The 26193-nt window shown below is 62.5% G+C and overlaps 1 protein-coding gene across 5 annotated transcripts in view; it reads left to right on the forward strand.

Moving 5' to 3' along the window:
- The window catches only part of LOC128833865 (cGMP-dependent protein kinase 1-like), a 57161-nt gene that overhangs the window by 30379 nt on the left and 589 nt on the right, over positions 1–26193 (forward strand). For 4 of the 5 annotated variants that reach the window (XM_054022084.1, XM_054022083.1, XM_054022085.1 and 1 more), the window contains 18 exons: positions 4499–4655; positions 5656–5822; positions 6481–6594; positions 7049–7154; positions 13515–13578; positions 14274–14351; positions 15068–15156; positions 15879–15944; positions 16478–16531; positions 17299–17343; positions 19048–19177; positions 19324–19454; positions 19880–19969; positions 20946–21087; positions 22265–22428; positions 24775–24891; positions 25237–25299; positions 25588–25663. In XM_054022084.1, coding sequence (XP_053878059.1) covers positions 4499–4655; positions 5656–5822; positions 6481–6594; positions 7049–7154; positions 13515–13578; positions 14274–14351; positions 15068–15156; positions 15879–15944; positions 16478–16531; positions 17299–17343; positions 19048–19177; positions 19324–19454; positions 19880–19969; positions 20946–21087; positions 22265–22428; positions 24775–24891; positions 25237–25299; positions 25588–25663 — 1853 coding nt within the window. The remainder of the gene's footprint in view (positions 1–4498; positions 4656–5655; positions 5823–6480; positions 6595–7048; positions 7155–13514; positions 13579–14273; positions 14352–15067; positions 15157–15878; positions 15945–16477; positions 16532–17298; positions 17344–19047; positions 19178–19323; positions 19455–19879; positions 19970–20945; positions 21088–22264; positions 22429–24774; positions 24892–25236; positions 25300–25587; positions 25664–26193) is intronic. The other variant, XM_054022086.1, reaches the window with a different exon arrangement.

Genomic DNA, 26193 nt, shown 5'->3' on the forward strand with positions numbered 1-26193 from the left:
CACAAGTACTCCTGTTCTTCTTTTTGTATATACTATGCGTGCTGCCCAACCCCAAAACACCAACATACCCCTATACTCTGTATGTTACCCCCAATGACCAATAACTGACGCTTCAAATTTTCTGTATCATTTTTTTAAATCTCTTAGAGAAGGCAGGGGAGGGTGAGGGCAGGTACAAGCTCATCTTTACACACTTGGGATATGACGTGTGGTCCCTCAGTGGACTTAACATCTGATTCCATGTGTAAGCAGAGGTTGGTAATGGAAGGACAACAGAACCTTACATCTAACATGCTAGTAAGAATGGACGGGATCTCTTTAAGCCTTGGAATTGGTAACAGTTAAGGATCTGAAAAGCAGTGAACCAGCTCCTGTCTGTGTTGATGCAAATGACCTGGCTGACAGGGAGAAGAAAGACTTGCTAATAGCTGTTAGCACAGAGAGCCGGCCAATCCACCAGTGGATTCTATTAAGCAAGAGAAATCAGGGTTTGATCCTTCAGGACAAGGAGGAAAGAAATAACTTAATTTTGCAAAGGGAAGCCTCAGGGTAACCCTAAAAGGCCCAAACCCCAATGGTATTGAGCCAATGGTGTGGCATGACAAAAATGATTGTAGATGGACACTTGCAATGGATTTGTTGTTATTGCTAATGGTAATTTTTGTAACTAATGTGTTGCTAATACCAAGAATTGTAAAAATGTACAATGTGCCTAATCTTTTGGAAAATCCCTTGAACACATCAAGAATGATGCATAAGAACACACTCTATGTTAAAAGACCTTGTGATACTGATATTTCAGTTAGTGCCTGTAAACAGTGTTGGAACTTTTCACAGGAGAAAAGACATTCCAGACCTAATGTGCTGTATGAGAAGGGAAACCGAGGCACACTATCCTATTGCTTTCATGGCTGAATGCCAAGATTCCTACACTATGGACACCATTAATCTCTACATTGACTTGATGTTAATTGGGTTCCAAACGTTTGCCCGAGCTTGTGTGGATAAAGTAGCTGTTTTCTTTAGCTCTTGGCAAGATCACATGAGACATACAGGAACCATGCTGCCAGAGCAGATCCAATCCACTGTTGTTCTAACCAAGTTTTACCTTGAGTTTGTAAAGAGATTCAATCATGTTATTGAACATGAGTTGGGTAAACCACTTCTCTTATACATTGATACGGCTTCTAACCCAGTACAAGCTGTAGTGAGATAGAACCCAGGATGGGGAGCTCTTGGGATGCAGTCAGCGATGTTTGTGTCATCCCTTCCTGCATCAATTTTGCGTTGGGGGTGTGACGTTATGAGTGTAATATAATATCTCATTGAAAGGTCACAGGGCCAGAAAGAGTTAATTAACTCACAGACTGACCTGACATGGCCGAACTTTAAATGCTGGTGAGGAAGATCTGTAAATGAACAGAGCTTTGAAATGCAGCCGGCATTGTTAGAGGTGGAAGGGCAGGTGTTTGCTCAGGGCTTGTGATGTAAGCAAACAAGTCTTGTCTATTGCTATAGCTTTGATTCAAAGATCAAAAAAGGAATATTAACATTTAGGAAGACACTTGAGTAAAATAGTATTATTGTCTCTATGTCTCTTTGAAGGTTGTGGTAATCTGTATCTGAACTGTTTAATGGATAAATGACCCTGTGCTAATTGCCAGGATGTTTGGGAGAAGGAGAGTTAAGCCTATCGTTTTCTCAGGCCGAAAGGCTGCTGGAAATGTATAAGAACCCTGGGACACGATCCTGCTTCATCTCAGATCTGCTTTGGGTTTCAAGAGGGGAAACCTTAAGCCACAAGGATTGAGATCCCCAGTCACTGACTAGAGTCACTCTGAATATGGACATTGGACTATAACCTCTGGACTATTTCTAAAAGGACTTTTGGCAACTACAAACTCACCATCTCTGCCATGTATCTGAACCTCAAGAATTGAATTCAAGTCTGTCTGTATATTGATCTTCTAACTAACTCTCTTTTCTTTTTTAATAAATTTTAGTTTAGTTAATAAGAATTGGCTGTAGCGTGTATTTTGGGTAAGATCTAAGTTATAATTGAACCTTGGTGTGTGACTGATCCTTTGGGGTTGGAAGAACCTTTTCTTTTATATGATGAGATAAGATTTTCAGTAATCATCGTCATATCTGACAGGTGTGTCTGGACGGAGGCCTGAGGCTGGGCACTTTAAGGGAACTGCGTTGTTTGGACTCTGAGTAACCAGTGCGGTCGTATAGAAGCTGTTTTGGGCTGGTTGGTAAATCTAAGTATTGGAATATCCACCAGCGTTTGGGGTTTGTCTGCCCCGGTCTGTTTGCAGTTCACCCTGATTGAGTGACCTCAGCTGGCTCCCACGGGCAGCACCATCACAGTGACTGTCTTCAGTAAAGTCAAAGGATCGAACGGTCTGCCCTGCTGGCTTGCTTCCCCACAGCATTCATTACAGAGGGTACCTGGATATCTCCACTTTCTTTGTGGAGTGAGTTTGTAATTCAAAATCTTGCAAAATGCTGTCTCCAGTCTGTCCTTTGGGAAGGTTCTTTGTGTTTCTCGGAAGATCCTTTAAAGCTCTGCCGGGTGGGGCTGAGGCTAGTTTTAAATAAGCGCTACGTGGTGGCTGAACAGTGTGTTGAGAAATGGTACAGTCAGTTACGTCACCGCACCTGGGTTCATTATGAAATATACTGAAGTGGCAGTCACGGTTATTCCTATAGTGCAGGGAAGAGGTTTGAGGTGATACTGGTCTTCGTGCAGCAGTGTCACATACACCTTGTGCAGAAGGTGGGTTCCCTGGTTATACATGTCGGCTGGTGTTGTTTATACGATTGTACAAGTTACGCATCTCGTCACATGTCACTAAAATCCATCCCCTTGGCATGTCCCAGTCCCCTAGCTGCCTGTTCTGGTCCTTCTTTATCTTTGTTTTGGATACTAGTGTCATGGATCCACAGAATCGGTGCTACAGACCTAGCTTTGGAACAGTCTCTGGGACAGTAGTGTCACGGAGTGTGGGGGGACTCAGGGCCCTGCACCCCCGGCTTCCTGCGATTCACCATGACTCGCAGCCAGCCAGTAAAGCAGAAGGTTTATTTAGATGACAGGAACACAGTCCAAGACAGGTCTTGCAGGCACAGACAACAGGATCCCCTTCAGTTGGGTCCATCTTGGGGTCCCCGGGCACCCCAGCCCCCTTGGGAGGTCAGAGCCCCGTCTGCCTCCCAGCCATTCCACCAGCCAGCTCCTGAAAAACTCTCTCTTCAGCGACCCCTCCCACACCCTTTGTTCAGTTTCCCGGGCCAAGGTGTCACCTGGCCTCTAACCCCTTCCTGGGTTCTCACGTTACATGCTCAGGTATCTTCCCTCTCGGCCAGTCTCCCATCCCCCAATGCAGACCATCCTAGCCACACTCCCCTGTGAGCATTCACAGACCACAGTAAGAACAGTCCCAGTTCGTCACAAGTAGTCCCCAAACTTTTCAGGGTTGCGTCCCGCCTTACCTCGGTCAGTGCCCCCCCGCCCTGAGCCAGGAGCGAGGCCTCAGCTTGGGGGGGGGGGGGGCGGCAGACAGTGGTAAGGGGGCCGAGGCTGGGGCTACAGCTGGGGGCAGGGGTGGGACTGGGAGCGGAGCCCTGGCTGGGGGCCAAGGTCAGAGCGGGGCCAGGAGCGGAGCTCGGTGATGCTACCTTCCCATCCCCCGTGGGAGCTGGCCCAGGCCCCAGCCAGGCCCCCCCCAAATGGCCCTCTGTGCCCCCTAGGCACGCTCCACAGTTTGGGGACCTCTGCTCTGGAGGGGCCCTTCAGTGGGCCACACACCCCGGGGTCTCACTTCCCCGAGGCCTTTGTTCCCGAGCTGGGGGGGGTGGCTCGGCCCCCTGCAGAGGGGTGGGGTGGGGGCATCCATGGTGGCTGGTTGCCAGGTGTCCACGTCCTGGCCATTGGATCTGCCCTTCTCTTCTCAAGAGCTGCATGGAGAGGGTCCAGGCCGCCAGGCGCCATCCACACCTATGTCTTCGCCTCGCCGATAGCAAACAGTCTCTTCCCCCCACTAGGGAACAAAGCAGCATACAGGGGAAATTGAGGCACACATCGGCTTCTTAAAAATATTACAAAACCCATCCCCCACTTTGTCACAACTAGCTTCCAGGCACTGGCCTGTGAAGGCGCCTCCCTCGCTGGTGCTGAGACGTAGAACGAATGGCTCTTGATTTTGGCAAGTTTCCGGTGCCAAATGCCGACTCAGCACCTGGCGGATTGATGGGTCCCTGGCGTAAGCGGCCAGGGGTGCTGGTCCAGGCCAGGGTGTATCACTATTACGGTGGTTGTGCACTGTGCGCTTGGTGCATTGTGCGCACCGATACCCAGCTGCCAGGCTGGTCACAGCGCGCGCCTGGGCCCGCCCCACAAGACCCCTCACCCAGACGCAGGTGGGAGGGATAGGGCGGGTATTGGGGGGCGGCTGGGCAGGTGCCTCATGCACTTCTCTCCCCACTGCCACAGGCGGGGCGCCGGAGGACCCCGGAGCAGGGAGCAGGGAGATTGCAGACCAGGCTGATGCCGACGGCGGACGGAGGCCGAGCAGGTCCCAGCCCATTGTCCCTGAGCCACTTGCTAGTGACGAGGCCCTGCAGGTGCCCCACGTCCCTAAGTCTCCCAGGTAACCCCTTGGGCAGGACAAAGACCTGCCCCTCCCCTTGGGACAGCCCAGCCAGCCAGACTCCCCCGGCGCAAGGCCAGCCCTGATCAGGCCCTGGCAGGAGCAGTGTCTAGGGTTCCTGGCGTCTGGTTATTGACTGGAATGCCCAGTCGAAAAGTGACCTTGGCAGGTCCAGTCAGCACTGCTGACCGGGCCATTAAAAGTCGGGTTGGCTGCAGCAGCCTGCTCCACGCGGCTCCCGGAAGCGGCCGACATGTCCCTCTGGCTCCTAGGCGCAGGGTCAGCCACGGGGACTCCACACGCTGCCCCCGCCCTGAGCACTGGCTCAGCAGCTCCCATTGGCTGGGAACCTTGGCCAATGGGAGCTGTGAGGACAGTGCCTGTGGCGAGGGAAACGTGCAGAGCCCCCTGGCCGCCCCTGCGCCTAGGAGCTGGAGGGACATGCCGCTGCTTCCAGGTGCTGCCTGAGGTCAGTGCCGCCCGGCTGGAGCCCCCTCCCACGCTCTGAGCCCCTCATCCCTGTCCCTAGCCAGAGCCCTCACACCCCAGCCCGGTGAAAGTGAGCGAGTGATGGAGGGAGAGGGGGAGCGGGGGGTGCGGCCGCAGAGAAGGGGTGTGGCGAGGGTTTGGCCCCCCTAGCAGTGTGCCCAGAGCTGGGTGCAAGGGGGCTGGGGGGTATTTGTACTAGAACATCCTGCCCCGGCCCCTGCAGTGTTGCTAGGGGAACAGCCACTGTCCTGTCGCTGTGGCCAGGAGGGTGCGGCATTGTGCTGGGACCTGCAGCTCTCGGGGCAGGGGGTCCCGCTGGCCGTACAGGGTCCTGGTTGGGCCTGGGACACCCCTGCTCTAACCAGCCCCCACCACAGCAGGCCGCTTCCCTGCACCTGGGCTGAGTGGGGTCTCGGGGCACGGCCTGGTGGCTCCCGCACGCTGGGGCCAGTGGAATGGACCGGTCCCACCTCTGGTCCCAGCCCCACCCGTCTCCCTCCCTTCCTCCCAGGGACCGCAGCCTGATTGCCGGGGCCGTGGAGCGGAATGACTTCCTGCGGCTCCTGGGCGAGGGCCAGGCAGATGCCATGATGCAGAGCTTCATGCCCGCCTGGCACGGCCCAGGGCAGACGGTGCTGGCCGAGGGCACCGACGGGGACGCCATGTACATCGTTGCTGGTGAGCGCTGGCCCCGCCCCGTGCATGTGTGAGCATCCGCCAGCCCTGCCCAGCCCCGCTCCACGTGCGCCAACCCAGCCCCGTGCGTGTGTGAGCATCCGCCAGCCCTGCCCAGCCCCGCTCCACGTGCGCCGGCCCCGTGCGTGTGTGAGCATCCGCCAGCCCTGCCCAGTCCCGCTCCACATGCGCCGGCCCCATCCCGTGCGTGTGTGAGCATCCGCCAGCCCTGCCCAGCCCCGCTCCACGTGCGCCAACCCAGCCCCGTGCGTGTGTGAGCATCCGCCAGCCCTGCCCAGCCCCGCTCCACGTGCGCCAACCCAGCCCCGTGCGTGTGTGAGCATCCGCCAGCCCTGCCCAGCCCCGCTCCACGTGCGCCAGCCCCGCCCCATGCATGTGTGAACATCCGCCAGCCCTGTCCAGTCCCGCTCCATGTGCGCCAGCCCCACCCCATGCGTGTGTGAGCCTGTGAGCCAGCCCAGTGCCGCCCCGCATGTGCGTGCGAAGGAGTGTGAGTGCCCGGCCCCGAGCCCACCGCCCTGCACTCCTGTCTGCACCCCCCCCCCAACAGTCCTGCCCTGGGTGAGTTACGCCAATTGACGTGGGGGGGGGAGGGAAGGGGCGGGTGCGTCTGACCCGTTTCAGGTGCTTTCCTTTGCAGAGGGCGAGCTGAGTGTGACCCAGCGCGGCTGCCCCCTCCGCACGCTGCTCCCGGGGGATGTGTTCGGGGAGCTGGCAATCCTGTACCACTGCAAACGCACGGCCACCGTCACAGGTGAGGGCTGGCCGCAGGCCCCGGCTCCCCACCCTGCCCCCACTCCCGCCCTCGCCCCGGGCCCCACCCCTGCTGCTGCCCTGGCTTCAGACCCAGGCCTCACCCCCACCCCAGCTCCACCCCCTACCCCTGCCCCAGCCCCACCTCCACCCCCTGCCCCCACCCCAGACCCCACCGGTCCCACCCGACCCCCTGCCCCTGCCCAGGCTCCAGGTCCTGCTCTGCCCTGGACCCCGGGCACTGCTCCAGCCCAGAGGGCTGCAAACAAGCAGAGCCACTGCCCCCCGCCTCCCCCCGCCTCTCACCAGCACAGCTCTGGTGCTGCCCCACTGGACGCGACTGCCCCCCTGTGGTGGCAGGACCGGGCAATGCTGGGTCCTGTGTGAGCCTGGCTGATGGAGCAGAGCTGGGACCTCTCCCCCACCCCCAGACTAACCCTTCCCCCCCCCCCCAGCGCTCACCCAGGTCCGGCTCTGGGCCATCGACCGGCAGACCTACCGCACCATCGTCACCAGCCAGGCCAAGCGCCGGCGGGCCGAGATCCTGGACTCCCTCCGCGAGTGAGTGGGGGGCAGACCCTTGGAGGGCGGGGGGAGCACCTGTGGGGGCGGGGCCCCTCGGAGAGGGAAGGGGAGCAGGGGAATGCCCCTGGGGGGCGGGCCTTTGGGCCACTCAGAGACTCCACGGCTGCCCTGAGCCCAGGCTCTCCCACCCCCCATCCCACCCCCTATCCTCCTGGAGCCAGGCCCTGAGCCCTCAGACCCCACCCTGCTTCCAGTGCTGCGGCTGCCCCCACCCTAGGGTCAGCATCCTCCCCACCTTCCATATCTCCCCACCCCTCCCCCGGGGTCAGTGCCCCACTCTGTCCCTCTCCGTGGGTCAGCACCCCATTCCTTCCCCCCACGGGATCCTTTAGCCCCATAAGCTTCAAGGCCAGAAGGGCCCATCCTGATCCTCCAATCTGACCTGCCCACTGCAGTCCCCAGAACCACACACACACACCCCCCGCAATAGGCCCCGAGCCTCTGGTGTCCTCAAATCAAGACTTCACGTGACAGAGACTCCACCATTCCCACTAGTTCAAACCAGCAAGTGACTCGGGCCCCAGGCTGCAGAGGGAGGCGAACCTCCCCCCACCCCCGGGTCTCTGCCAACCTGACCCGGGGAAAATTCCTTCCCCACCCTAAATCCGGGGATCAGTCAGACCCTGGGCATGTGGGTGAGACCCACCTGCCAGACAGCTGGGAAAGAATTCTCTGCAGTGTCCCATCACCGGCCGCTGGGGGTATTTGCTGCTAGCGGTCGCAGATCGGCTCCATGCCATCGTCGGCAGCCCCATCACACCATCCCCTCCATAAACTGATCACACTCAGTCTGGAAGCCAGTTCGGGGTTTTGCCCCCACTGCTCCCCCTGGGCGGCTGCTCCGGAACTTCACTCCTCTGGTGGTGAGAAACCTTTGTCTAAATTCAAGTCTAAACCTGTTGATGGCCAGTTTCTAGCCACGTGTTCTTGTGTCCACATGGGCGCTTCGCTTCAATAACTCCTCTCCCAGTCTGGTGTTTCTCCCTGGGCTGGATTTAGAGAGAGCGATCGATCTCCCCTCGGCCTGCGTCTGGTCAGGCTAAACAAGCCCAGTTCGTTGAGTCTCCTCTCGTAAGGCAGGTTCTCCGTTCCTCCGATCAGCCTCGTCGCCCTTCTCTGCACCTCTTCCAGTCTGAGTTCATCTTTCTTACCCGCGGCAGAGCAGCCCTGCTCGCGTGTTACAGCCGAGGGCTCACCAGTGCCTCTTCCTGGTGTAGGGGCGATTCTCCGGCCTTCCCCCTTCGCTTCTTTCCGGCTGCAAGTCCTCTTGTCATGGCCTCTCTTGCAATCTCCGGCGAGTTGTCGTCTGTCCTCCTGGGTCTGACCATTGACTTGTCCCCTCTTCTTTGGGCCTCGCCACTCTGCACTTCTTCCGGCCCCCGCCTGCCGCGCCCCTGCTGAGCAGCAGTGGGGGCCGCCTGCCGCGGAAGGAGAAGTGTATCCTCGGATACGTGCTGGCTAGCCCAGTGCCGGGGGCTTTAAACTACGTTCAACAGGGCAGGAGAGAAAAGCCCCTTGGCAAGCCCAGAGCCCTGTGCTGAAGGGTCAGAAGTGGGCCATCATGGCAGGGACAAAGGAGAGACGAGCACTAGGGAGGGGAAAGCTAAGGCACCTTTTAGCTGTCTGGGGGCTAATGCACGAAGTGTAGGAAAGAATCAGGAAGAACTGGACCTACTAGTGAATCATCCCGATTCCGACACGCCTGACCGCCCGGAGAGTTGGTGGGCTAGTTCCCAGGACTGCTGGACTGCTCCAGAAGGGTACAGCCTGGGCAGCGAGGACAGGCAGGAAGTGTTCAGTGTGGCCTTGTAGATCAAAGCTGTCTACACTTGCACTGGGGCAGACGTGGGAGGCAGACCTGCTGAAAAATTCTGGATAAAAATTAAAGAGGTGAAAAACAAGGGTGATGTCACGGTAGGACTCACAGACCCACAGGGTCGGGGCTATGCCCCCAGCCTGGGAACAATCTCTGGGAGGGGCCTTCAGTGGGCCAGACCCCCCGGGGTCTCATTCTTCCCCCAGGGTGAGCCACGTGGCCTCACCACCTCCTGAGAATGGGCCACTGGGGCTCCAGCCCCCCTGCCCCACCCCGGGAGCACCGGGCAGTGAGTCTGGGACAGACCCTGGGGGAGACGTGTCCTCTCCTCAGGGATCAGTGCCCCTCGCCCAGCGTCTGCAGGGACACTCACCCAGCGCTGTGAAACCAGGCGGGTTTATTGGTCACCTGGCACATGGCCCAGGCAGCCCCTCGGGCGGCCCAGAGAACTGACGGTTACAGCCCAGCCCGGGCAGTCGGCGCCCAGTTCAGCTGTTTGCATTTTCACTGACCCCTCCGGTCTGAGCCTTCTGATTCACGTAGTTCAGCCCCCGGGCTGGTGCAGAAACCGGGACGGAGTTTTGTCCTACAGTGACCCAGGCATTCCCCACAAGGACGTCAGAGCTGGTGACCTGGAGAACCCCGACTACCAGCCCCCCGCCCCTGGCTGTGTCTGCCCAGGGCTCTGAGCCATAGGCCGGGCGAATGGCTCCACACCTGGGCCCGTAGCCCCAGTCACAGCCCTTCAACATTCGATGGGGTGGCACCACACAGGGTGTGACAAGGGGCCTCTGTCCCAGACTCTCCCTGCCCCAGGAGTGTCTCCCCCTTGGCCACCTCCCTCCGCTCCCTGGGGGTCCGATGAGTCCGATGAGTCACGCACCTGGGGCCTGGAGTGGGAGCCCGTCTGCCACCCCTGTGCCCCCGAGGAGCTGGCTGAGTGGCTGCTTCCCTCCGATGGGTCAGTCACATCGTCCCTCTCGGAGCCGGAGCTCCAGGCAGCTTCGCTGGGCCTGGGCTTTCTCCAGCTCACCACCCCGGGCTCTGTCTGGTCCCTGTTCCACTAACCCTGGGCTTCTGCCCACGTACGCCCCGTTTTCCTACAGACATCACCGCTCAGGGCGCTGAGACCCCACATCCTGCTCCCCCCATTTGGGTTTACCCCAGTCCCACTTCTGGGGCAGCCTCACGGTCCCTCTCCCAGCACCCAGGCTTAGGCCAGTCCCCTTTGGGTCTCTCCACCCCCAGACCGAGTGTCCCCAAAGTGATCTGCCCACCGGCCTGCTCGGCACAGCCCCTTCGGCTTCCTGTCCACGACCCACGGTCTAGGCTCGTAGGGACACATCTCCTGGAGTAGTTCTGACCCAGCCCAACTATCCCCATATAGACTGGATACATGTCACCTCAGGACGGGATGCAGAGATAAAGTTTCTTGACACCTTAAATGACGGCTTCTTGGAGCAACTAGTCTTGGAACCCACAAGGGGAGAGGCAATGCTTGATTTACTCCTAAATGGAGCACAGGATCAGGTCCAAGGGGTGACTATAGCTGGAGCACTCAGTAATAGTGACTATAATGTAATTAAATTTAACATCCCTGAGGTGGGGAAAACACCCCAGCAGCCCAACACGGTAGCGTTTAATTTCAGAAAGGGGAACTACACAAAAATGAGGAGGTTAGTTAACCAGAAATGAAAAGCTACAGCACCAAAAGTGAAATCCCTGAAAGCTGCATGGGACCTTTTTAGAGGTTCAACAGAATGCTGGGAATCATTAAGAAAGGGATAGAGAATGAGACAGAAAATATCCTATTGCCTCTCTATAAATCCATGGTACGTCCACAGCTTGAATACTGTGTGCAGATGTGGTTGCCCCAGCTCAAAAAAGATCTATTGGAATTGGAAAAGGTTCAGAAAAGGGCAACAAAAATTATTAGGGGTCTGGAACAGCTGCCATGTGAGGAGAGATTAATAAGATTGGGACTTTTCAGCTTGGAAAAGAGACGACCAAGGGGGATATGATAGAGGTCTATAAAATCATGACTGGTGTGGAGACAGTAAATAAGGAAGTGTTATTTACTCCTTCACATAACACAAGAACTAGGGGTCACCAAATGAAATGAATAGGCAGCAGGTTTAAAACGAACAAAAGGAAGTATTTCTTCACACAACGCACAGTCAACCTGTGGAACTCTTTGCCAGGGGATGTTGTGAAGGCCAAGACTATAACACAGTTCAAAAACAAACTAGATACATTCATGGAGGACAGGTCTATCAATGGCTATTAGCCAGGCTGGGCAGGGATGGTGTCTCTAGCCTCTGTTTGCCAGGACCTGGGAATGGGCGACAGGGGATGGATCACTGGACGATTCCCTGTTCTGTTCACTCCCTCTGGGGCACCTGGCATTGGCCGCTGTCGGCAGACAGGATACTGGGCTAGATGGACCTGTGGTCTGACCCAGTGTGGCCGTTCTTATGTTCTTATACAAATCCTCCAGCTCAGTGACCCCTCCCCTACCCATTTGTGGGGAGATCCTCCCAGCGGGGGGGACCGGGGACTTCCATGTAGGTCACCCCCAGGGTCTTCTGCACACCCCAAAACCTGTTCCCATAAGCCTCAGGTGCCCATTCAGACTTGAGCAGTGGAGCCTGGCTGAACGGTTCCTAGTCCCCAATATCGGCTCTGCCCATCTGGCTGGGCGCCCCTATGGCTCTGGGACCGAGCAAGGGGGTGAGACGCGGAGCCGGCCTGCGGGATCAGCCTGTTTCGATCGCAGGCCTTCTCAAAGGCAGTGAGGTAGGACACGATAGCCCTCCTCCAACTGGGCAACAATTTGGGATCTAGGCTCCCCTAGAACCGGCATCCTGGGGCCTTTCCCCATTTTACCCTCGGTGGGTCCTCTCGCCCTCGGTTTCTCCAGCCCCCGTTCACACTTTCGCTGCCTCTCGTGCTTCTTCCTCGTGTTTTCGCTGCATCTCATGGGCTGCCAGCCTCTGTTCCTCCAGCCAAAGCTCCTTCACTCAGCTCCAGCTCCAGCTCCCACCAACTCCATCAGTGGGGAACCAGGTCATGAGGACGTCCTGCTGGAACACTTTTAGAGTGGGGGTGCTGCAGCTGCGCCTCCCCTTACCCCTGTCTGCACCCCCAACTGCCCCGTAGAGCTGGGGCTGGGAGCTGGGCCATGGCTCTGTGGGGAGGTGGGGGGGGAGAACGCGGACGGGGTAAAGGGGCTGAGGCTGGGGCCACAGCTGGGGGCGGGAACAGCCTGGCATGGGAACAGCAGCCGGGGCTGGGAGCAAAGCCCTGCGTAATATTGGGGGTGCTGCACCCCTAGTTCCCACGCCTATGGCTGCCTCCGTCACGCTCGTATCCTTCTGGAACCCCACTTGGGCCTGGGTCCCATTGGCAGGGCGCTGAGTCCCCCGGGCTGGGTGCCGTTGGCAGCGGGTGCCGGTCCCCTGGCTGGGTGGCGTTGGCAGTGTGGGTGCCGTTGGCGGTGGCAGCCAGTCCCCGGGCTGGGTGCTGTTGGTGGCGGGTGCCAGTCCCCGGGCTGGGTGCTGTTGGTGGCGGGTGCCAGTCCCCGGGCTGGGTGCCTTTGGCAGTGGATGCCGGTCCCCAGGCTGGATGCCAGGCGGGCCAGTGGGTGCCGGTCCCCGGGCTGGGTGCCGTGGGCGGCGGGTGCCGGTCCCCGGGCTGGGTGCCGTGGGCGGCGGGTGCCGGTCCCCGGGCTGGGTGCCGTGGGCGGCGGGTGCCGGTCCCCGGGCTGGGTGCCGTGGGCGGCGGGTGCCGGTCCCCGGGCTGGGTGCCGTTGGCGGCGGGTGCCGGTCCCCGGGCTGGGTGCCGTGGGCGGCGGGTGCCGGTCCCCGGGCTGGGTGCCGTGGGCGGCGGGTGCCGGTCCCCGGGCTGGGTGCCGTGGGCGGCGGGTGCCGGTCCCCGGGCTGGGTGCCCTGGGCGGCGGGTGCCGGTCCCCGGGCTGGGTGCCGTGGGCGGCGGGTGCCGGTCCCCGGGCTGGGTGCCATTGGCGGCGGGTGCCGGTCCCCGGGCTGGGTGCCGTGGGCGGCGGGTGCCGGTCCCCGGGCTGGGTGCCGTGGGCGGCGGGTGCCGGTCCCCGGGCTGGGTGCCATTGGCGGCGGGTGCCGGTCCCCAGGCTGGGTGCCATTGGCAGCGGGTGCCGGTCCCCGGGCTGGGTGCCATTGGCAGCGGGTGCCGGTCCCCGGGCTGGGTGCCGTGGGCGGTGGGTGCCGGTCCCCGGGCTGGGTGCCGGGCGGGCCAGTGGGTGCCGGTCCCCAGGCTGGGTGCCATTGGCAGCGGGTGCCGGTCCCCGGGCTGGGTGCCATTGGCAGCGGGTGCCGGTCCCCGGGCTGGGTGCCGTGGGCGGTGGGTGCCGGTCCCCGGGCTGGGTGCCGGGCGGGCCAGTGGGTGCCGGTCCCCAGGCTGGGTGCCGTTGGCAGCGGGTGCCGGTCCCCGGGCTGGGTGCCGGGCGGGCCAGTGTGCTGACATGGCCCCGCTCTTCTCCCCAGGGCGCCATCGCTGCAGGGCCTGGCGGACGCTCAGCTGTCCAAGCTGCTGGACTCCATGGAGGAGGTAGGAGCCGGGGGCTGCGCAGTCCCACGGGCCCCACGGGCTCCCTCGCGTCTAGGGATGGGGCTGCCCCATGGCACTGACAGTGCCTCCACGCCCCGGGAGCGGCACACAGGGACGGCTGGTCCCAGCCCTGGCTGGGGGCCGGGCCAAGGGTCAGGAACTGGTGCACGCGAGGCTGCACTGGTTCCATGCTGGGCCCTGGGGCTGGCGACACGCCTGGGCACAGGGGGGCACAGGTCGAGGACCCCGTGCCCTGGCACAGGGCTGGGTAAATCCCTGAGTGCCTCTCCCTGGGTCGCCAGGGCATCTGTCCCACCTTGTGGTGCCAGGCCTGTCCGCGTGTCCATCCCGCGGGGCCGGGCCTGTCCACGTGTCCATCCCGCGGGGCCTGGCCTGTCCACGTGTCCATCCCGCGGGGCCTGGCCTGTTCACGTGTCCATCCCGCGGGGCCGGGCCTGTCCGCGTGTCCATCCCGCGGGGCCGGGCCTGTCCGCGTGTCCGTCCTGCAGTGACGGGTCTGTCCATGTGTCCATCCTGCGGGGCCAGGCCTGTCCGCGTGTCCGTCCTGCAGTGACGGGTCTGTCCATGTGTCCATCCTGCGGGGCCAGGCCTGTCCGCGTGTCCGTCCTGCAGTGACGGGTCTGTCCGCGTGTCTGTCCTGCAGTGACGGGTCTGTCCATGTGTCTGTCCTGCAGTGCACATTCGCTCATGACAAGGTGATTGTTCGCGAAGGGGACGAGGGGAATAACTTCTACATCATCCTGAGAGGAGAGGTGGGTCCAGCCTGGCTGGGGGCACGACCCCTCCCCTGCCCTACCTGGGGCACGACCCCTCCCCCACCCTGCCTGGGACACTACCCCTCCCTCCCTCCCCTGCTCTGCCGGGGCACGACCCTTCCCCTCCTCCCCCCCTTTGGGACAACAGTTCACCCCCTCCCAGGGTTCTTGGGAAGTAGGGCAGGGGCTGCAGCCCCCACCTGGCACTCAGGACGCCTGGGTTCGGTTCCCCGCTCAGCTGGGCTAATGAGCCCAGGGCCTTGTCTCCCAGCAGCCCCTCCATGCAGCCAGCCCGGGCAGCTCGCGCTCACACCTTCCTCCGGGGGAGCCAGCGGGGCAGCCCGATGTGCCCTGCGCCACCCCCCCCGCCCGCTTACCCCCACCCCCAACGGCCCAGAGCCCACCCCCAGCTCCACGGCCACAGGGGAGCAGGGGCACTTTGGGGGCTCGTAGGTGACTCTGGGGAGCCTGGGGGTCAGGGTGCTGCTCCCGTCAGAGAGCCCAGGTATAAACAGTACCAGTCCCCTGCCCTGCTGTGCCCCTGGGTCCCCTGCCCCCTCTAACCCCCCCCCCCGAACTGGGCTCCTCTGCCAGCCCAGGGCCCCCTGCTCCTACCCCTCCAACCCCCCAAACTGGGCTCCTCTGCCAGCCCAGGGGCCCCCTGCTCCTCCAGCCCCCCCAGGAGCGATGCCCCAGCCCCCATCTCCCTGCAGGTTCGGGTCAGCAGGCGCGTGCACGGGCGGGAGGAGCAGATCCGGGTGCTGCGAGCCGGCGAGCACTTCGGGGAGCTGTCGCTGCTGCGGTAGGTGCCGCCCTGGAGCCCCTCGGCCCCGCCCAGCCGGCCCTGGTACGCGCACAGCAGGGGCCCATGCGGGCACTTGCAGCCAGACGTGCAACGCACACACACACTGTGGGACCCAGCACACACACTCACTCACACACACACCCCACAGGGCCCGGCACACACACGCGCGTGCACATACACCCCCCCACACACACACACACACCCTGTGGGGCCCGGCACACACACTCACTCACACACACGTCCCACAGGGCCCAGCACACACACGCGCGTGCACATACACACACACCCCCACACACACACACACCCTTGGGGGACCGGCACACACCCTGCAGGGACCGGCACACACGCACACACACCGTGGGGGCTCATGCAGGCGCTTGCAGCCGGACGTGCAACACACACACACAAACACTGCGGGGTCCAGCACATACACGCATGCGCGCGCGCACACTGCGGGGTCCACGTGGGCTCTTGCAGCCGGATGTGCGCTCTCCCCGGCGCTCTCCCCACCCCTGTCACCCCCCCAGCGCAGGCGGGCTCGCTGGTACTTGCCTCCCAGTGTTTCTGCTCCCCGCCCCCAGACGGACACTCCCAGCCCACACCCGGGGCGCAAACCCCCAGTCCCTGGCTCCCCGTCCCAGTAGAGACGCCAAGTCTCCTGTCCCCACCCCGCACCGCACAGCCCCCGACCTCCCTCACGGCTTCTCTCCTCTCTGCAGCAACATCCGCCGGACAGCCACCTGCCGGGCGCACGGGGAGGTCGCCTGCATCACCGTCACCAAGGAGTGAGTCCCCCCCCAGAGGGCGGGAGCCCCACGCTAGGGGGCACCGTGGGGAGAGGGGACTTGACTTCAAGCCCTGCCCGATGGCGCCATGGCCATGGCATGCGGTGCCCAGGGCTGGCTCCGCCCCCCCTTCCTCCACAGGCTTGCCAGGCAGAGTAACTGGAGCCAGAGTAGGGGAGCCAGGACTCCTGGGTTCTCTCCCCAGCTCTGGGAGGGGAGTGGGGGCTGGTGGGTTAGAGCGGGGGGGCTGGGAGCCAGGACTCCTGGGTTCTCTCCCCAGCTGTGGGAGGGGAGTGGGGCCTGGTGGTTTAGAGCAGGGGGGGCTGGGAGCCAGGACTCCTGGGTTCTCTCCCCGGTGCTGCCACTGATTTGCTATGTGAGCCTGGCCAAGTCTCTTTGTCTCTGCTCCTCCCTCCCCCTGTCTCTGGGTCAGGGGCTGCGCTGTGCCTTGGCTCCCGTGGGCAGAGGCTGTTCTGGGGGCTGGGTCCCTCCACCGGTCCTGCCAACGCCTCCCGTCTCCTCCCTCCCCACAGAGACTTCCAGGAGATCTGCCCCTTCTGCCCCACGCCCAGGCAGCTCTCGGAGCCGTGAGTGTCTCCGTGGGGACGGGGAGGGGGGGTCCTGCTCACACTGCCCCTCCATGGGGCCAGGGCAGCCCCATGTCACGAGGCCCAGCCAGGACCATGGGGGGCGGCTGCCATGGGGGGGGGGGTGCCATGGGGAGGGGGACCATGGGGGCAGGTGGCAGGGGTGGGTGCCCGGGGGAGGTGGGTGGCAGGGGATTCCAGGGGGCAGGTGCTGTGCAGTTGCAGGGGGGCAGGGGCTATAAGGCGGATGCCATGGGGAGGTGGGTGGCAGGGGGCCATGAGGTGGGTGCTATGGGGCAGTGGGTGGCAAGGGATGCCAGGGGGTGGGTGCCATGCAGTGGCAGGGTGGTAGGGGGCCATGAGGCGGATGCTGCACAGTGACAGGGTGGCAGTGGGCTATGAGGCAGGTGCCATGGGGAGGTAGGGAGGAAGGGGACCATGGGGGCAGGTGGCAGGGGTGGGTGCCATGGGGAGGTGGGTGGCAGGGGGCTATAAGACGGGTGCCATGGGGAGGTAGGGAGGAAGGGGGCCATGGGGGCAGGTGGCAGGGGTGGGTGCCATGGGGAGGTGGGTGGCAGGGGGCTATAAGACGGGTGCCATGGGGAGGTAGGGAGGAAGGGGGCCATGGGGGCAGGTGGCAGGGGTGGGTGCCATGGGGAGGTGGATGGCAGGGGATTCCAGGGGGCGGGTGCCACGCAGTGGCAGAGGGGCTCCTGTCCTGGTCCCGGGGGACTGACCCGCTGATCGGTTTGTTCTCTCCCTGCCAGAGATGTGGCCGTGCTGGAGGTTCCCTCCCTTCCTGAGCCTGGACGGTGAGTCCCGGCCCCGGGGCCCTGCCCAGACCCAGCCGGCCCTCGAGGGATCCTTCCCCCTCCGCCCGGGTCTCCCTGGCTCTGTCTCTCAGAGAGTCAGAAGGGTGGGGCTGGAAGGGACCTCGCGAGGGCACCATGTCCAGCCCCCCACGCTGAGGCAGGGCCGGGTGTACCTGGACCAGCCCTGACAGGGGTTTGGCCAACATGGGATCCTACAGCCTCCCTCGGGAGCGGGTCCCCACCTTCACTCCCCAGCCGCTGGACAGGTCTTCCTAGGCGCTAACCTCAGTCTCCCTCCCATTGCTTCTCGTCCTACCTGCCGGGGACGTGGAGAACAAGTGATCCCCCCCCGGTAGAACAGCACTGAGCAGCTCTGCAGAGTGTTCTCAGGTCCCCCCTCAGCCCCTTCTCTCAACACCAAACAGGCCCCAGCTGTGTGACCCTGCCTCACAGGTCAGCTTCTCTGAACCCCTGTGTGACAGGTTGGGCCCCTTGGGACGCCCCCCGATGTGCTGAGCTCCCCCGAGTCTGCCTGTCCTGCCAGCCTGGGCCCCCTTCACCTGGCTTGCTGAGCCAGGCTAGTACAGGCGAGTCTCATCTTATGCGCATTTAACATGCGCGAATTCAGCTTTGCGCGCTCGGCAAAACCAACAACAACAAAAGAGAAAAATAACAATTGAAATACTGTACCTGTAGTGCGAGCGATTCCGCCCGCCATTACGCTCAGTGGAATTTTGACTCTACGCGATTTTCGCTTTACGCGCTGACAGCGGAACGTAACCCCAGCGTAAGATGAGACTCGCCTGGAAAACCTCCTCGGCACACAGGCAGGGCCACCCCCAGCTGCAGGTCAGCTCTGGGCAGACTCCGCTCCAGCACTCGGGTGCTCACTCCTTTTAGGGGGACAAGCCCAAATGCGGCCCCTCCCTCAGTGTGGAGAGAGGTGTGCACACTTCTTCCCCACCCCACCCCCTGCTAGAAATTACAGAAACAAATTGTATTAACTATAAGGGTCAGCGTTTCAGTGGTGAAAGGGGTAACACACAGAACAACGCAGACTAAGCTGGTTTCACTAAAGACATTTCTCCCCCTGGATGTCATTGCAGGCAGGTTGCAAAGTTACTGTGGTTCCGAGTTCCAGTTATTCCTTTTCAGACTGGACCCGTCTCAGTCTGGACTCCCCCTGCCTTCCCTTCAGCAGTCTGTCTTCTTGGGCAGACAGGCCATGGCGAGGAGGAGTCCTGTTTGCCTTAAATAGGATTGACATAAGGCGGGAATCCTTTGTTTCCCAAACTTGACCCCCCCCCAGATAGTGGCTGAGGGGGTCACAACCATGGCAGGGTGGAGTCACAGCTGTGGGGGGAGGTAGTGGCTGGATGGGGTAACAGCCGTGGGGGGAGGTAGGGGCTAGGAGGGTCACAGCTGTGGGGGGAGGTAGTGACTGCGGGGTCACAGCCGTGGGGGGGCAGGCCGGAGCTGGGGGTCTGGCTGGGCCTGGCGTGGAGCACGTTGTGCGTCGGGGCCAGTTCTGGTTCTCATCAGGCCCTAGTGCCTTTTGCCCAGAGGCAGCAGGTGGGGTCTCTCCCCAGGCCCTGGGGCAGGGGGTGTGTGAGCGGGACCCGCCAGGTCAGGCTGGGGTGGGGTCATGGCGGGGCGGGTGCTGTCTGTGTGTCCTGCCTCTCACCGTGGGTCGCTCCCCCACAGCGCCCCGTGCCCCGAGACCACCCCGGCCCCGCTGCGGCTCCAGGACCTGGCGGCCGTGCGCTACGAGGACGGGCAGCACCAGGGCCTCCCCGTGGTCCTGGGCACCGGCGGCTTTGGCAGAGTTGAGCTGGTGAGACCAAGCAGCCCCTCCCGCCAAGCGCCAGTTCTGGGGGGCAGAGCTGCGGGCGTGCCGAGCCCTCACCCCCCAGCCTGCCCTGCCCAGCCTGGGGGGAGACCCCGGGCCCTGCGAGGCCCCTGACGCCCTGTTCCCCCCAGGTGCGCGGGCGGGGGCTGCTCTTCGCCCTCAAGCGGATCCGCAAGGAGCACGTGGTGCGGAGGCGGCAGCAGGAGCACGTGCGCACCGAGAAGCGGGTGCTGGAGCAGAGCCGCTGCCCCTTCATCGTGGGGTAGGCGCCGCCCCTGGGCTGGGGGCAGCGCACAGGGGGCAGCGAGTGCAGTGGTGCCCCTGGGGGGAGGGGCACTGGTGGGGTTGCTTGGGGGGGGCTGTCCCCAGGAGTGGGGGGGCACTGGTGGGGGTGCTGGAGGGCTGCCCCCAGGAGTGGGGGGCGCTGGTGGGGGTGCTGGGGGGCTGTCCCCAGGAGTGGGGGGGCACTGGTGTGGGTGCTGGAGGGCTGCCACCAGGAGTGGGGGGCGCTGGTGGGGTTGCTTGGGGGGGCTGTCCCCAGGAGTGGGGGGGCACTGGTGGGGGTGCTGGGGGGCTGCCCCCAGGAGTGGGGGGCGCTGGTGGGGGTGCTGGGGAGCATTGGCAGGATGCTGTGGCGCAGAGGGGGTCGGAGGCTCCAGTTTAACCCCTTCTCACCCTCTCCCCTAGGCTCTTTGGCACCTTCAGGGACAGCCAGTACGTCTACATGCTGCTGGAGTTCTGCCAGGGGGGCGAGCTGTGGACGAAGCTGCGTGAGGTGTACGGAGCTGGGGCACGCGGAGCGAGGGGGACGGCGTGGGGGGGGTGCTGGTGGCAGCGCGGGTGAGGCTGTGGCAGATGGGGGCTGGTGCGGGTGTAGGGTGGGCGGGCAGCGGGTTGGCAGGTGGCACAGGCGGGGCCATAGCGGGGTTGTTGGAGGCGGGTGGGGGTGCTGTAGATGGGCAATGTGGGCGGGGCCATGGTGGGATTGCTGGGGGCGGGCGGGGCCATGCTGGGATTGCTGGGGGCAGGCGGGGTAGTGGCGGGATTACTGGAGGGTGAGGGGCAGTGTTCACTGGCGGCACAGGCAGGGTTGTTGTGTTGCGGGCTTGCAGGTGGCGTGGGCGGGGCTGGTGGGATTGCTGGGGGCGGGCGGGGCCGTGCTGGGATTGCTGGGGGCGGGTGGGGTAGTGGCGGGATTGCTGGAGGGCGGGGGGCGGTGTTGACTGGCGGCACAGGCAGGGTTGCCGTGTGCCAGGCTGGCAGGTGGCGTGGGCGGGGCTGGTGGGATTGCTGGGGGTGGGCGGGGCCGTGCTGGGATTCCTGGGGGCGGGCGGGGCTGGTGGGATTGCTGGGGGTGGGCGGGACCGTAGTGGGGTTGTTGGAGAGCAGGGGGCGGTGTTGACTGGCGGCACAGGCAGGGTTGCCGTGTGCCGGGCTGGCAGGTGGCGCGGGTGGGGCTGGTGGGATTGCTGGGGGTGGGCGGGGCCGTGCTGGGATTGCTGGGGGTGGGCAGGGCTGGTGGGATTGCTGGGGGCGGGCGGGACCGTAGTGGGGTTATTGGAGGGCGGGGGGCGGTGTTGACTGGCGGCACAGGCAGGGTTGCCGTGTGCTGGGCTGGCAGGTGGCGTGGGCAGGGCAGTAGTGGGGCGGCTGGAGGATAGGAAGGGGTCAGGCTGGGGGCTGTGCCTGCGGGGGCCGTGCCGGCCACGGGCACAGGGCAGACGTGTGGGCACTGAGCCGTCATGCCCCCCAGGCGCTGCTTCGAGGAGGAGGTGGCCGTGTTCTGCTCAGCGTGCGTGGTAGAGGCACTTGACTACCTGCACGGCAACGGGATCATCTACCGGGACCTCAAGCCCGAGAACCTGATGCTGGACAAGCAGGGCTACATCAAACTGGTACCTGGGGGCAGGGCCGGCAGGCCCCGGAGCAGCCAGTAGGGCTCTAGCGGGGGAGCTGCCCGGGTCGGCCCCGGTCTTCCTGGCACTGGGGAGAGGCCTGGGGCACGGCCCCTCCCGGAGGCTCTTGGTGGAAGGCCCCTGGCCTGGTGGGGTGAAGGGCAGGACCCGGAGTGCAGGGAGGCCCCGTTCCCAGCCGGATGGGTGCCAGGGAGGGCTGGATGCTGCCAAAGCAGAGGTAGGGCTCCTGGGCCAGTCATGCCATCCCTGTCCCCGGGGCCTGCGCTGTGCCCTCCTGCCGGGGGGGGGAGCTGGGTGGCACTGTGCCAGTCCATGGGACCTCGGCTCCCTGCGCGGTGGCCGGAGCAGCAAACAGGTGCCAGGCCGCGCATGGACTGCGAGCAACAGGAACAGTCCCCAAGCGCTGCCCAGCCCCGTGGGCCCCTCACCAGGCTCTGGTCAGGCACCTGGTGCCAGGGCAGCGAGCAGGACGGGGTGTCTAGGCTGGGCAGGAGGGAGATAAGAGGTAGGCGAGGGGAACAGGTCTGCACCTGTTGAGCATGAGGAAGAGACGGGGCAATCGGGGCTAATGCTATTCCCCCCCTCCCCCGAGAGCAGAGCCAGGGATGGCTGCTGAATTGAAAGGTGCCAGATGGAGCTGTGGTCAAAGGAAGTGCCCTTCGCGCATGGCACTAACCTGTGGAACTCCCTGCCACATGACAGCATGGAGGCCTAAGAGGAGCAGGATTCAGGGAAGCGAAAGACCTTCTGTCAGGGATCTACAGGGCCGGGCTATGGCCCCAGCCTGGGAACAGTCTCTGGGAGGGGCCCTTCAGTGGGCCAGCCCCCACCGGGTCTCACTCTTCCCCCAGGGTGAGCCACGCAGCCTCTGGGCCTCTGGCCCCCAGCTTCCTGCAGAGACCCCTTGGGCCCCCCTCCCACCTCCCAGGCCTTGCTCTCTCGGGGGGTCCCTTCCCATCCCCCCAGCGGGGGGAAATCCCCGAGTCAGAGAGCTGGCATGGCCTGTCTCTGCCCCCTTGCTGAGCTGGGTCCATTTCGAGCAGTCCCTTAACTCTTTCTCGCCCCACCCAGCCAGGGCAGCGACCCCCAGCCCAGGTCTGTAGGCCTGGCCGGCCTGGCGGGGGTGGGGCTCTGCTCATGGCCCGCCTGTTGGCAGGTGGATTTTGGCTTTGCCAAGGAGCTGGCGCGGGGGGAGAAGACCTACTCGTTCTGTGGCACGCCCGAGTACCTGGCACCTGAGATCCTGCGGCACGAGGGCCATGACTTCGCCGTCGACTTCTGGATGATGGGCATCCTCATCTTCGAGATGCTGGTGGGCCGGTGAGGGACCCCGCGAGCCGCCCTGCCCCCGCCTGGGATCCCCGCGGTGCCCCCGGGGGGTCAGCCCCTGCCCCCATCTGTGCCTGGGACCCCTGTAGGGGTCAGCTCCTGCCCCTACCTGTGCCTGGGATGCTCGTGGTACCCCCCAGGGGTCAGCCCCTCCCCCACCTGTGCTTGAGACCCCCCGCAGTACCCCCCGGGATCAGCCCCTCCTCCACCATTGCCTGGGATGGCCAGTGGTACCCCCCCGGGGGTCAGCCCCTCCCCCACCTGTGCCTGGGATCCCTGTGGTACCCCCCGGGATCAGCCCCTCCCCCACCTGTGCCTGCGACACCTGCAGTGCCCCCTGGGGTTCAGACATGGAGCCTGGACCCCCCAAAGTGCCCCCTGGGGGTCACCTCCTGCCCCCCTGTGTCACAGAGTGTGGGGGGACACAAGGGCCTGCACCCCCGGCTTCCTGCAATTCTCCATGACTCTCAGCCAGCCAGTAAAGCAGAAGGTTTATTTGGATGACAGGAACACAGTGCAAGACAGGTCTTGCAGGCACAGACAACAAGACCCCCCCCAGTTTGGTCCATCTTGGGGTCCCAGGGCCCCACAGCCGCATTGGGGGGGTCAGAGCCCCGTCTGGGCTCCCCTCCATTACACCAGCCAGCTCCTGAAACTCTCACTCTCCCCAGCATCTCCTCCCCCAGCCTTTGTCCAGTTTCCCCGGGCAAAGATCTCACCTGGCCCAGCCCCCTCCTGGGTTCTCACCTTACATGCTCAGGTATCTTCCCTCAAGGCCAGTCTCCCATCCCCCAATGCAGACTGTCCTAGCCACACTCCCCTGCCTTCCCAGCCAACACTCCCCACCCAGCGTTCAAAGACCACATCAAGAACAGTCCCAGTTCGTCACACCCTGTAACAATGCTGCCTTTGGAAGGACACAACTGAAAATATCAATTCAGGACAAATTGCTTAGAGCAGGGCAGTGTGACGTTAGGAGTGTGATATAATATTTCATTGGAAGGTGACAGGGCCAGAAAGAGTTAATTACCTCACGGAGTGACCTAATCCATGGCCGAACTGTAGAGACTGGTGAGGAAGATCTGTAAATGAATAGAGCTTTGAAATGCAGCCGGCATTGTTAGAGGTAGAAGGGGAGCTGTTTGCTCAGGTCTTGTGATATCAGCAAACAAGTCTTGTCCATTGCTATAGCTTTGATTCAAAGATAAAAAAAGGAGCTTCTCGGCTCTATGAGCTGTGGTGCAAGTGAAGTATTTAGAAAGACACTTGAGTGGAATAGTATTATTGTCTCTATGTCTCTTTGAAGGTAAAAGAAAAAGGTTCTCCTGATCCCAAAGGACCAAGCCCCAGACCCAGGTCAAATGATAAGTTAGATCTTACCCAAATACACGCTACAGCCAATTCTTATTAACTAAGCTAAAATTTATTAAAAAAGAAAAGAGAGAGTGTTGGTTAAAAGATCAATCTACAGACAGACTTGAATTCAATTCTTGAGGTTCAGATACATAGCAGAGATGGTGAGTTTGTAGTTGCCAAAAGTCCTTTTAGAAATAGTCCATAGGTTATAGTCCAATGTCCATATTCAGAGTGACTCCAGTCAGTGACTGGGGATCTCAGTCCTTGTGGCTTAAGGTTTCCCCCTCTTGAAACCCAAAGCAGATCTGAGATGCAGCAGGATCGTGTCCCAGGGTTCTTATACATTTCCTGCAGCCTTTTGGCCTGAGAAAACAATAGGCTTAACTCTCCTTCTCCCAAACATCCTGGCAATTAGCACAGGGTCATTTATCCATTAAACAGTTCAGATACAGATTACCACAACCTTCAAAGAGACATAGAGACAATAATACTATTTCCCTCAAGTGTCTTCCTAAATGTTAATATTCCTTTTTTGATCTTTGAATTAAAACTATAGCAATGGACAAGACTTGTTTGCTTACATCACAAGCCCTGAGCAAACATCTCCCCTTCTATCTCTAACAATACAGACTTGCATTTCAAAGCTCTGTTCATTTACAGATCTTCCTAACCAGTCTAGGTTCGGCCATAGGTCAGGTCAGTCTGTGAGTTAATTAACTCTTTTTGGCCCTGTCACCTTCCAATGAGATATTATATTACACTCATAACGTCACACCCCCACCCCGAGCCTCAGATGCCCCACAGGGGTTAACTCACCTGAGCAGCAGGGGTCAGGTCCCAGGAGTGGCCCATGGGGGGGTCCTCTGGAACAGCCCAGCCCAGGGGGGTCCCGGGAGCTGCCTGCTGGGTGGCGGAGGAGGAGAGCTTAGGGGGGTCCCGGGAGCAGCCTGCCAGGTGCGTGATGCCCCCCTCTCTCGCCAGGCCCCCGTTCCACAGCGCCGAGCCCCAGAAGATCTACAGCAAGATCCTGGATGGGGTGTTCTCATTCCCGGCCTATGTGAGCGAGGCCGCCTGCTCGCTAGTCTCCAAGCTGTGCCGGTGCGTGGACTGGGCACGGGCTGCAGCTCCCTGGCACTGCCGCGTGCCCACGGCTGCAGGGTTGGCGTGGTGGGTGCTGGCCAGCCCACAAGGCCGGCTGTAGACGGCTCCAGGGCCTGACCCGGGGGAGGTGAGGAGGGTCGGGGGGCACAGGGCTCGAGACTTCCTGCCCTCCCGGCGAGCCCGTTGCTGAGCTGTGGGCAAAGGGCTCCTCCAGGCCCCTGCTGGAGCCGCGCCGTGGCCGGTGCCATGTGAACCTGCCGGGCAGGGGCACGACTGGGTGGGTTGCGGGGGGAGGGGGCAGTGACAGGGGCCGCACTGAGCCTGTTCTCTGCCCCGGCGCAGGCTCCGGCCGGGACAGCGCTTGGGCAACACCAGCACCGGCATCCGCGGCATCAGGAAACACAGGTAGGAGAGGGGCCAAGGGAGACGGGGAGCCCCCCACGGCCAGGGCCCCCCTCCGTCCCCGCACCCCACAGCCAGGGCCCCCCTCTGGCCCCGCTCCCCACAGCACCCCCCCCAGCCACAGTTCCCCCCTCCGGCCCCACTCCCCACGGCCATGGCCCCCCTCCAGCCCCACTCCCCACAGCGCCCCCTGCTGGGGGTTCCCTCCCCAGCTGGGAGAGATGGGGCTGGAGCAGCTGGGACCCCCTGTGGCTGGCGCTCCCGCCCCGCTGACGCTGTCCTTGGTCCCAGGTGGTTTGGCTCGGTGAAGTGGAAGCGTCTGGCCCTGCGGCAGGTCGATGCTCCTACCCTGGCGCTGATGAAGCAGGTGAGGGGCTGCGGGGGGGCACCCCTGGGCAAGGCTGGGGAACCCCTGGGCTTGGATGCCCAGTGTCGAGGGGCGATCGGTTGAGTCCTTGGAGCGGGAGTGGGGGTGGGGCTGCCGTGCTCTGCCTCCGTAGGGCCAGGGCCGACTCCAGGCACCAGTTTCTCAAGCAAGTGCTTGGGGCGGCCGCTCCGGAGAGGGGCGGCACGTCCAGGTATTCGGCGGCAATTCGGCGGACGGTCCCTCACTCCGCCTGGGAGTGAAGGACCTCCCGCCGAATTGCCGCTGCAGATCACGATTGCGATCGCGCCTTCTTCTTTGTTTGTTTTGGCTGCTTGGGGCGGCCAAAACCCTGGAGCCAGCCCTGCGTAGGGCACCACATCTCCCAGCATGCCATGGTGGATCACTCTGCCCACAGGATGGGGGGGCCCCCTGGCATGGCATCCCCCTCCCCCACGCACGCCGGCCAGGGACCCTGCAACACGGGGCGAGGGAGGTCCCTCCCCGGGGGTGCAGTCCAGGCCAAGCAGCCC

This window comes from Malaclemys terrapin, chromosome 3, assembly GCF_027887155.1.
Source record: "Malaclemys terrapin pileata isolate rMalTer1 chromosome 3, rMalTer1.hap1, whole genome shotgun sequence".
NCBI lineage: Eukaryota > Metazoa > Chordata > Testudines > Emydidae > Malaclemys > Malaclemys terrapin.